The 11,210-nt window shown below is 66.8% G+C and overlaps 2 protein-coding genes across 2 annotated transcripts in view; one reads left to right on the top strand and one right to left on the bottom strand.

Annotated features, from left to right (window-relative positions):
* Nucleotides 1-224: 224 nt before the first annotated feature.
* On the top strand, nt 225-8,212 carry LRRC71 (leucine rich repeat containing 71; the record flags this gene model as incomplete). The annotated part of the gene is made up of 15 exons (XM_080634885.1): nt 225-322; nt 1,072-1,280; nt 1,364-1,480; nt 1,563-1,694; nt 1,803-1,878; nt 1,961-2,035; nt 2,089-2,208; nt 4,156-4,315; nt 6,115-6,198; nt 6,278-6,364; nt 6,442-6,549; nt 6,628-6,770; nt 7,262-7,482; nt 7,563-7,678; nt 8,099-8,212. 15 exons carry the CDS (start codon nt 225-227, stop codon nt 8,210-8,212), a joined length of 1,860 nt encoding a protein of 619 aa, XP_080491011.1.
* A 325-nt stretch (nt 8,213-8,537) lies between these two features.
* The window catches only part of ARHGEF11 (Rho guanine nucleotide exchange factor 11), a 27,377-nt gene continuing 24,704 nt past the window's right edge, over nt 8,538-11,210 (bottom strand). The window contains exons 37-41 of the mRNA XM_080635041.1: nt 10,660-10,902; nt 9,929-10,021; nt 9,435-9,601; nt 9,143-9,329; nt 8,538-8,754 (exon numbers count right to left, since the gene is read on the bottom strand). Of these exons, the coding sequence (XP_080491167.1) occupies nt 8,711-8,754; nt 9,143-9,329; nt 9,435-9,601; nt 9,929-10,021; nt 10,660-10,902 (734 nt within the window). The 3' untranslated portion in view covers nt 8,538-8,710. The remainder of the gene's footprint in view (nt 8,755-9,142; nt 9,330-9,434; nt 9,602-9,928; nt 10,022-10,659; nt 10,903-11,210) is intronic.

The following is an 11,210-nucleotide window of genomic DNA, read 5'->3' as shown; positions in this document are numbered from 1 at the left end:
CCAATGACGACCCCAGTAAAGACCCAGTAATGGGACAGGAAATGGGAGAAGAAATGGATCAGTAAGGGCCCAGTCATGGTCCAGTGATGACCCCAGTAAAGACCCAGTAATGGGACCAGTAATGGGAGAAGAAGCGGACCAGTAAGGGCCCAGTGATGGTCCAGCGATGACCCCAGCCAAGACCCAGTAATGGGACAGGAAATGGACCAGTGAGGGCCCCAGGAATGGGCTCAGGAATGGGGCAGGAAACGGGGCAGGACGCGCCCAGCGCTGGCCCAATGATGGCCTCAGCAGAGCCCCGGCGGCTCCGGCGCCGGCCCCGGTACGGGCTCGGTCACAGCCCAACGCTTGCCCATGCTCAGCTGAGGCCCCGCCCCCTTCCCGGACGGCCCCGCCCCTTCCAGACAGACCACGCCCCTTTTCCGTTAGGCACCGCCCACTCAGCACCGGCCCTGCCCCCGCGCAGGCCCCGCCCCTCGCGTCCTCTGCGTTGCCAAGGACCGAGGTCGCTGCCGGCCCCGGGCTCCCCCCTCACCCCATAGGGACCCCTCCTCACCCCATAGAGACCTCCCTGCACCCCATAGGGAGCCCAGCACCCAGGAGACCCCATAGGGACCCACCCCGTACCCTCGCCCCATTGACACCCCCCTCCTCGCAGCCCCATAGGCACCAGGCCTGGTACAACCGCCCTCACCCCCTAAGGAGACCCATATAGGGACCCCCCAACCTTGGGACCCTCCATCACCCCCTAGAGACCCTCAAGACACCCCCATAGGGACCCCCAGCCATCGGGACACCCCTTTGCCCCTTCCGTGAACCCTCATCGAGACCCTCCCCCGGTCACAAGCCCCCCCCCCAGCACCCCTTATCCCTGAGACACCCCCTCCCATCCACACAGGGACCCCCATAGGGCCCTGAGACCCTTCCTCACCCCCATAAGGACCTGGGACTCCCCCCACCCCAATAGGGACCCCAACAGGGCCCTGGGACCCCCTCACCCGCATTAGGGACCCTTCCAGAGACAACCCCCCAGCACCCCTTATCCCTGGGACACCCCCTTCCACCCCACAGGGCCCCCCCTCCCCGGGACCCTCACCCGCATTCGGGACAGCACCGGGACCCCCGGTTGGTGCTGGGGGGGGAGCCGCTGAGCCGCCCCCCCGGTGCCCCCCATCCGTGGGTCATGCGGCGCCGGAGCGATCGCACCCTCAGGGAGAAGGCGCTGGTGGCCACGGAGGAGGAGATGAAGAGCCCGGGGAGGAAGAGTGAGCAGGGCCCAGGTGAGCCCCGGCCCCGCAGCGGCTTTGTGGGGGGGGGATGCTGCGCGGGACCCCCTGATGTGCCCCCCCTTGCCCTGCCCCAGAGGAGTTCCAGTGCTCCGGTATCCTGGAGCAGGACTTCCCCGAGCTCTGCGCCCGCGCAGGCATCGCCCATGCCCCGAGGGTCTCGGTGCGGCCGGCCCCGAGCTTCCCTGCGGACGGTGAGCGGGATCCGGGGGGGGTTAAAGGGGGGGGGTCTGTGCTGGCAGCACCCCCAGAGCCGTCCCTGTCCCTGTCCCGCAGCGGAGCCGCCCGCGGGGACGCTGGAGGAGGCGCTGTCCCGCATCGAGCGCAAGTACAGGAGCTTCCAGCCCCGCATCCAGGTGGAGCGGGAGCGGGAGGACCCCCGCAGCGTCCGCGCCGTGTTCCTGCGGGGTGGGTCCTGGTGGATGGGGAGAGCCTGGGATCACCCCTTGGGATCGCGCTGGGAGCGGGGGACAGGCCCCATCCCACCCCATAGCCTTGTACCCCTGTATCCCGCAGGCTGGAAGCTCGAGGAGGAGATGCTGGGGGTCCTGAGCCAGTGTCTGCCCGCGCTTGGGGCGCTGCAGGCAGTGCAGTGAGTGCGAGGTGCAGGCAGCGGGACCCCCATGTCCCCCCCTATGGCAGCGGGACCCTGATGGCTCCGTGTCCCCCCGCAGCCTCTGGAACGTGGCGCTGCCGGAGCCGCTGCTGCCGGTGCTGGCGGCGCTGCCAAAGCGCTGCTCCCGCCTGCGGTACGCGCTCATTGACGCTCCTCATTAACGCTCCCTCATTAACGCTCATTAAGGCCTGGGGGGGCCAGGGAGGATCCTGAGCGCTGGAATGGGGCTCTCCGCAGGACGCTCAGCCTGGAGGGGAATCCTTTGCCTGAAGCCGCCTTCCAGCTGTTGATGGGCAGCGACAGCCTGTGAGTGGGAGCTGGGCCGAGCCCCAACATCTGTACGGGCCCAGGAAGCATAGGGCTGTATGGTCCTGATGTGGAGCTATATGGGCCCAGGCAGTATAGGGCTGTATGGTCCTGATGTGGAGCTATATGGGCCCAGGCAGTATAGGGCTGTATGGTCCTGATGTGGAGCTATATGGGCCCAGGCAGTATAGGGCTGTATGGTCCTGATGTGGAGCTATATGGGCCCAGGCAGTATAGGGCTGTATGGTCCTGATGTGGAGCTATATGGGCCCAGGCAGTATAGGGCTGTATAGTTCTGGTGTGGAGCTATATGGGCTCAGGAAGTATAGGGCTGTATAGTCCTGGTGTGGAGCTATATGGGCTCAGGCAGTATAGGGCTATATGGTCCTGGTGTGGAGCTATATGGGCCCAGGCAGTATAGGGCTGTATAGTTCTGGTGTGGAGCTATATGGGCTCAGGCAGTATAGGGCTGTATAGTTCTGGTGTGGAGCTATATGGGCTCAGGAAGTATAGGGCTGTATAGTCCTGGTGTGGAGCTATATGGGCTCAGGCAGTATAGGGCTATATGGTCCTGGTGTGGAGCTATATGGGCTCAGGCAGTATAGGGCTATATGGTCCTGGTGTGGAGCTATATGGGCTCAGGCAGTATAGGGCTATATGGTCCTGGTGTGGAGCTATATGGGCCCAGGCAGTATAGGGCTGTATAGTCCTGGTGTGGAGCTATATGGGCCCAGGCAGTATGGAGATATACAGTCCTGGCACTATGTGGCTTTATGGTTCCAGTATGGAGCTAGATAGTCCCAGTACAGAGCTATACAGTACTGACACTGTGGGTCTCTATGTCCCGATACAGAGCTATATGGTGCTGGCACTATGAGGCTGTATGTCCCACTATGGTGCTATACGGTGCTGGCACTGTGGGACTCTGTCCCAGTATGGAGTTAGAGGGTCCATGCGCTTTGTGCTGAGTCCCAGTACAGCGCTATGGGTGCTGTCGCTGTACGTCCCAGCGCAGCCCTATGGGTGCTCTCGCTGTACGTCCCGGCGCAGCGCTATGGGTGCTCTCGCTTTAGGTCCCGGTGCAGCGCTATGGGTGCTCTCGCTTTAGGTCCCGGTGCAGCGCTATGGGTGCTCTTGCTTTAGGTCCCGGTGCAGCGCTATGGGTGCTCTCGCTGTACGTCCCGGCGCAGCGCTATGGGTGCTCTCGCTGTACGTCCCAGCGCAGCGCTATGGGTGCTCTCGCTGTAGGTCCCGGCGCAGCGCTATGGGTGCTCTCGCTGTACGTCCCGGTGCAGCGCTATGGGTGCTCTCGCTGTACGTCCCGGCGCAGCGCTATGGGTGCTCTAGCTGTACGTCCCGGTGCAGCGCTATGGGTGCTCTAGCTGTACGTCCTGGCGCTTCGCTATGGGTGCTCTCGCTGTAGGTCCCGGCGCTTCGCTATGGGTGCTCTCGCTTTAGGTCCCGGTGCAGCGCTATGGGTGCTCTCGCTTTAGGTCCCGGTGCAGCGCTATGGGTGCTCTCGCTGTACGTCCCGGTGCAGCGCTATGGGTGCTCTCGCTGTAGGTCCTGGCGCAGCGCTATGGGTGCTCTCGCTTTAGGTCCCGGTGCAGCGCTATGGGCGCTCTCGCTTTAGGTCCCGGTGCAGCGCTATGGGTGCTCTCGCTGTAGGTCCCGGCGCAGCGCTATGGGTGCTCTCGCTTTAGGTCCCGGTGCAGCGCTATGGGTGCTCTCGCTGTAGGTCCCGGTGCAGCGCTATGGGTGCTCTCGCTGTAGGTCCCGGTGCAGCGCTATGGGTGCTCTCGCTGTAGGTCCCGGTGCAGCGCTATGGGTGCTCTCGCTGTAGGTCCCGGTGCAGCGCTATGGGTGCTCTCGCTGTAGGTCCCGGTGCAGCGCTGCAGGGTCCCTGCCCGGAGCCCCTCGGCGCTGTCACCGCGGTCCCTGTTGCAGGTGGCGCCACCTCTCCCTGCGCAGCTGCAGCATCGGGGACGCGGCCGCGCAGCGCCTCGGGAGGAGCCTCTCGACCCCCACGAGCTGCAACCGGCGCCTGCAGTCGCTGGTGCTGAGCTTCAACCGCATCTCGGACCGCGGCGCGCAGAGCATCGCGGAGGTGGGCACCGCGCACCCAGCACCGGCACCCAATCCTGTGCCCTGCATCCAGCACCCTGCACCCAGCACCCTGCATCCAGCACCCAGCACCCTGCACCAGCACCCTGCACCAGCACCCAGCACCCAGCACCCTGCACCCAGCACCCAGCACCCTGCACCAGCACCCTGCACCCAGCACCCTGCACCCAGCACCCTGCACCAGCACCCAGCACCCAGCACCCAGCACCCTGCACCCAGCACCCAGCACCCAGCACCCTGCACCAGCACCCTGCACCCAGCACCCTGCACCAGCACCCTGCACCCAGCACCCAGCACCCAGCACCCTGCACCAGCACCCTGCACCAGCACCCTGCACCCAGCACCCTGCACCAGCACCCTGCACCCAGCACCCAGCACCCAGCACCCTGCACCAGCACCCAGCACCCAGCACCCTGCACCCAGCACCCTGCACCCAGCACTATCACCCATATCCTGCGCCCTGCACCAGCACCCAGCACCCAGCACTATCACCCATATCCTGCACCCTGCACCCTGCACCCAGCACCCTGCATCCAGCACCCAGCACCCTGCACCCAGCACTATCACCCATATCCTGCGCCCTGCACCAGCATCCTGCACCCTGCACCCATATCCTGCACCCGGCATCCAGCACCAGCATCCTGCATCCAGCACCCTGCACCCAGCACCCTGCACCCAGCACTATCACCCATATCCTGCACCCTGCATCAGCATCCTGCACCCTGCACCCTGCACCAGCATCCTGCATCCAGCACCCTGCAACCAGCATCCTGCACCCAGCACTATCACTTATATCCTGCACCCGGCATCAGCATCCTGCACCCCGCATCCAGCACCCTGCACTCAGCACCTGCATCCAGCACCCTGCAACCAGCACCCAGTATCCTGCACCCAGCACTATCACCCATATCCTGCAGCCGGTGTCAGCATCATGCACCCAGCACCCTGCAACCAGCACCCTGCACCCAGTGCCAGTACCCTGCACCCGGCGTCAGAGCCCTGCACCCAGTACCCAGCACCATCACCCATACCCTGCACCCGGTGTCAGAGCCCTGCACCCAGCACCCTGCACCCCGCACCCAGCACTAGCACCCATACTCTGCACCCAGCATCAGCATCCTGCACCCAGTACCCAGAACCCATACCCTGCACCCATCACCATACACCAGTACCCATCACTCAGTGCCAGCATCCTGTACCAGCACCCTACACCAGTATGCATCACCCATATCCAGCACCCATACCCTGCACCAGAACCCAGCACCATCACCCATACCCTGCACCAGAACCCAGCACCAGTACCCATCACCCTGCACCCATTACCCAGCACCCGTTACCCAGGACTGGTACTCATCACTCTGCACCCAGTACCCTGCACCGATTACCCAGCATCCAGTACCTGCACCCTGCACCCATCACCCTGTACCCAGCACCAGTACCTGCACCCTGCACCCGGTACCCATCACTCTGCATCCACCATCTTTCATCCCGCACCCAGCACCCAGCACCTTTCATCCCACACCCAGCACCCAGCACCCCTCACCCTGCACCCAGCACCTTTCATCCCACACCCATCACCCTGCACCCCTCACCCTGCACCCATCACCCTGCACCCAGCACCTTTCATCCAGCACCCCTCACCCTGCACCCCTCACCCTGCACCCCTCACCCTGCACCCCTCACCCTGCACCCATCACCCTGCACCCAGCACCTTTCGTCCCGCACCCATCACCCATCACCCATCACCCATCACCCCTCACCCTGCACCCTCCCGTCCCTCAGGGCCTGCGCCTCAACCGCTCCCTGCTCTCCCTGTCCCTGGCCAGCAACGACATCGGTGACGCGGGGGCCTCGGCTCTGGCCCAGGTGGGTGCCGCCGGGGCCGGGGCCGCGGGTGCGGGACGCGGCCGGACCCGCTCCGCTCCGCTCCCGCCGCTCCCCGCAGGTGCTGGCGCCGTTCGCGCTCACGCCCGAGGAGGAGGCGCAGCGGCGGCGGCTGCTCCTGGCCGAGGCCTTGGGACGGTGCCGTGCGGTGAGGACCCCCCCCCCCCCATCCCATTGCCGGGGGGGGGGCTCCCAGCGTTGATCCCGTCCCTGTGGCCCCCCCAGTGCCCAGAGGAGACCGAGCCCCACGGCGGCCCCGCTGCGAGCCGGGGCGGGAGCATCGCGGGCAGCAAAGGGGCCCCGGCCCGGCCCGGCAGAGCCGCTCCCAGGAAGGTGAGCGCGGGCCCGGGCTCCGCTCCCCGCGGGGAGAGGGGGGGAGCGTCCTGATGGCTCCTGCCCCGTCCATTGCAGGAGCCGCACCGGAAAGAGGAGCTCAAACACAGCAAGAGGCGTGAGAGGGGCTCCGAGGGGCTGGGGGGAGCGATGGGGATGGGGCGGGATGAGGTTGGGGGCACAGTGGGGCCGGGACAGGAGGAGGTTGGGGGCACAGTGGGGTTGGGGCGGGATGAGGTTGGGGGCACAGTGGGGCCGGGACAGGAGGAGGTTGGGGGCACAGTGGGGTTGGGGCGGGATGAGGTTGGGGGCACAGTGGGGCCGGGGCAGGATGGGGTTGGGGGCACAGTGGGGCTGGGGCAGGATGAGGTTGGGGGCACAGTGGGGCCGGGGCAGGATGGGGTTGGGGGCACAGTGGGGCTGGGGCAGGATGAGGTTGGGGGCACAGTGGGGCTGGGGCGGGATGGGGTTGGGGGCACAGTGGGGCCGGGGCAGGATGGGGTTGGGGGCACAGTGGGGTTGGGGCGGGATGGGGTTGGGGGCACAGTGGGGCCGCGGCAGGAGGAGGTTGGGGGCACAGTGGGGCTGGGGCAGGATGAGGTTGGGGGCACAGTGGGGCCGCGGCAGGAGGAGGTTGGGGGCACAGTGGGGTTGGGGCGGGAGGAGGTTGGGGGGCCCAGGGCGGTCCCAGTGGTCCCGGGTCCCTCCTCAGCCCCGTCCCCGCTGCCCCGGCAGTGCCGGACCCGAAGCTCCCCCGCAGCCGGGACCCAAGGGCGGGCGCGCAGAGGCCGAGCGCGGACGCGGAGCCCCCGCTGTGCCTGCGGGAGGCGCTGTCGGGCGCGTGCGGCCCCGGGGCGCTGCTGGAGGCGCGGGCGCTGCGGGGCTCGGTGCTGCTGCCCGGGAACCGCGCCCTGCGCAGCCTCAGCCTGGACCGTGAGTGCCGGGGGGGGGGGCACCGGGACCGGGACCCTGCTGCGCGCCCTGACCCGGGCCCCCCCCCCCCCTCCCCGCAGACAACCGCGTGTCCGAGCGCGGCCTCGGAGCCTTCCTGGCGGCGCTGGAAGCGCAGCAGCGCGAGGAGCAGGCGGAGGGGCCCGGGCAGCAGGGGCTGGAGTGGCTCGGGCTGGAGGTGCGGGGGGGGCATCGTGTGGGGCTGGCACTGCCATGGGGATGGCATCAGTGTGGGGCTGGCACTGCCATGGGGATGGCATCAGTGTGGGGCTGGCACTGCCATGGGGATGGCATCAGTGTGGGGCTGGCATTGCCATGGGGATGGCATCAATGTGGGGCTGGCATTGCCATGGGGATGGCATCAGTGTGGGGCTGGCACTGCCATGGGGATGGCATCAGTGTGGGGCTGGCATTGCCATGGGGATGGCATCAATGTGGGGCTGGCATTGCCATGGGGATGGCATCAGTGTGGGGCTGGCATTGCCATGGGGATGGCATCAGTGTGGGGCTGGCACTGCCATGGGGATGGCATCAATGTGGGGCTGGCACTGCCATGGGGATGGCATCAGTGTGGGTCTGAGACCCCCGTTCCCCACAGAGCAACCGCATCCCTGCCACCAGCCCGGCCCTCGCCCGCCTGCAGGAGCTGCTGCTGGGGGAGCCCGGTCCCAAAGCCCCGGAGCAGGAGGAGGAGCAGGATGCGGGCACTTAGGGCGGCCCCAGGTCCCTTGGAAACCAACCCCAAACCCCAGAGCCTGGTGATGGAGAGGAGGGAAAGGACCCAGGAAAAGAACCGGGAAAGGAGGAGAAGAACCGGGAAAGGCGGAAAAGCCGCGGGATGCAGGAGTCCAACCGCAACCGCTCGCTCTCGGCTCTATTATATATAATATATATATGGGCCCCCCCGCGCCGGCCTCGCCGCGACACCCGGGAGGGGGAGATGGGACCTGGCTCCCCCCGGGGTCAGCGACTGTCACCGGGGGGGGGACGCCGGGTGCAGGGGGGCCGCGGGAGGGTATTTACAGGGGGGGCACGTACGTACATATTTATAGGCGGGGGGGCCGCAGGGGGGGCAGAACAAAGTGCATTTATACAGACCGGATCCAGGGCCCGTGGGGGGGCCCAAGGGGTGCCATGGGGGGGCCCATGGCGGCTCCCTCCTGCCAGCCCTGCCCCACAGCGGGGGGGGCTCGGGGGGGCCCCACTGGTGCTAAAGGTCAGGAGGGGGGGCCTCGGCCAGGGGGGCTCTGGAGCCTGGAAGAGAGGGGAGAGGGGTGAGGAATGGGGGGGGAGGATGGAGAGAGCGGATGGGATAGAGGGGGGTGCATGGAAGGGATGGGAGAAGGGAATGGGGAAAGGGGGGAATAAGGATGGAAAGGGGGGGCTCTGCATGGAAGCGATGGGGATGTGATGGGATGGAGGGGGGCTCTGTATGGAAGCGATGGGGATGTGATGGGATGGAGAGGGGCTCTGTATGGAAGCAATGGGGATGTGATGGGATGGAGAGGGGCTCTGCAAGGGAGCGATGGGGATGTGATGGGATGGAGAGGGGCTCTGCAAGGGAGCGATGGGGATGTGATGGGATGGAGAGGGGCTCTGCAAGGGAGCGATGGGGATGTGATGGGATGGGGAGGGCTCTTACCCGGGGCGCTGGTGGCGGGCCCCTGCAGGCTCCGCAGGGCGCGGGACAAGGGGCTGTCGCTGTCGGGGCTGGGGGGCTGCCGGCCCCATGGCTCCATCTCTGGGGCTGAGCCCCCCAGGGGGGTGGCATCGGCTGAGGAGCTGCGCCCCAGCGACCGCAGCAGCTCCCGATGGGCTCTTTCCACAGCCTGGAGCAGAGAAATGGGGTCACAGACCGGGGGGCACACAACACCCAATGACCCCCCCAAAACGTGCCCCCCCCGCCATCTCCCCATGCCCGGTTTGGGGCTCACCTTCAGCCTGGTGAGCTTCAGTGTGAGCTGCTCGATGGTGCGGAAGATGAGGTCCACGTCCCCGGGGGGAGCCTCAGGGGGGCTCGGCCTGGCCGGTGGCTCCCGGGGGGGGCTTGGGGGGAGCACCGGGGGCAGCCCCATGGGCATGCTCACATAGAAGTAGTTGCCTGGAGAGGGGATGAGCAGCGTTAGGGGGCAGGCACCCATGGGGGGTGCTGGTAGTGTCATGGGGGGGGGGGTTGCTGTGTGTCCCCCCCCATGCAGGATGTGTCCCTTTGTGGTGGGATAGGGACACAGACCCGGCCCCAGCTTGCTTCGGGTCCTGGCTGTGGTGGCAATGGGTGGCCCTGGGGCCAGTCCTTAGGGACAGTGTGGGGTGCGGTGTGTCCCCCCCCCAGGGACTCATGTGCCATTAGAGGATGAGGCCTGCTGGGGTCATGGGGACACCGGGACAATGGGGACACCCCGGGGACGGGAGGGGGGGGGCTCTTTACCATCTACATTAGCTCCGCCTGCTTCCTGCAGCTCAGTTTCTGATTGGCTGCTACCTGGAGAGGGCGTGGCCTCCTTGCCCCCCTCTGCCCGGGCTGTGCACCCCGAAAAGAGAGTGAGGGTCGGGGAAAGGGGGTGAGCAGGGCCCGCACCCAGCACCAGCACCCATCAGCATCTCACCACCAGCACCCATCAGCATCCCACCACCGGCACCCATCAGCATCCCACCACCGGCACCCATCAGCATCCCACCACCGGCACCCATCAGCAGCCCATCACCAGCACCCATCAGCAGCCCATCACCAGCACCCATCAGCAGCCCACCACCGGCACCCATCAGCATCCACCACCGGCACCCATCAGCATCCCACCACCGGCACCCATCAGCAGCCCATCACCGGCACCCATCAGCAGCCCACCACCAGCACCCATCAGCAGCCCACCACCGGCACCCATCAGCAGCCCACCACCAGTATCCACCAGCACCCACACGAGCCCGCGCACCCCCGGGGTGCACAGTGGACAGAGGGGGGTTCACCTGTACCCCTCAGCCCCCCCATGTGAGCCCCCAGCCCCGATCCAGAAACGCTCACTTGGGCGGGTGGCAGCGAGACCCCAAATCCCAGCCAGGGCAGGTCAGGGAGAGGAGAGGGGAGGGAGGAAGAGGAGGAGGAAGAGGAGGAGGAGAAGGGGGGTGCCCCCGTGCCTGCCCATCCAAGCCCCCTCCCGCCACCTTTCCGGACGACTCTGAGCTCCTCGGCTGGCCCCGGCCCCGGCCCCGTCCCGTCCGGGGGCTCCGCGTCCTCGGGGGGCTCCGCCGGTGCCTCCTGCAGGGCCGAGTCCTGGCTGCAGAGCCCCGAGTCCCAGGCCTGGCCCGCGGCCCCGCTGACCGACGGCGTGGGGGTGAGCTCGTCCTCGGGCTCCGCGTCCCGGCCCGGCCCCAGCCGCCGCAGCAGCAGCACCCGCAGGCTCTCCACTGCCGAGGGTGAAAGAGGCGGGCTCGGGTCAGCGCCTCCCGGGGGAGGTTGGCAGCGGGGGGAAAGGGAGGAGGAAGAGAGGGGAGGGAGAGGAGGAGGAGGAAGAGAAGGGGAAGGAAAGGAGAAGAAGGAGGAAAAGGAGGAGGAGGAAGGAGAGAAGGAGGAGGAGGAAAGGAGAAGGAAAGGAGGAGAAGGAGGAGGAAAGGAGGAGAAGGAGAAGAGGAGAAGCAGGAAGAGAAGGAGAAGGAGAAAGAGGAGGAAAGGAGAAGAAGGAGGAGGAGAAGGAGTGGAGGAGGAGTAGGAGAAG

Source organism: Psittacula echo, assembly GCF_963264785.1.
Source record: "Psittacula echo genome assembly, chromosome: 26".
In the NCBI taxonomy this organism is placed as follows: Eukaryota; Metazoa; Chordata; class Aves; order Psittaciformes; family Psittacidae; genus Psittacula; species Psittacula echo.
This window is presented reverse-complemented; position numbering and strand designations above follow the sequence as displayed.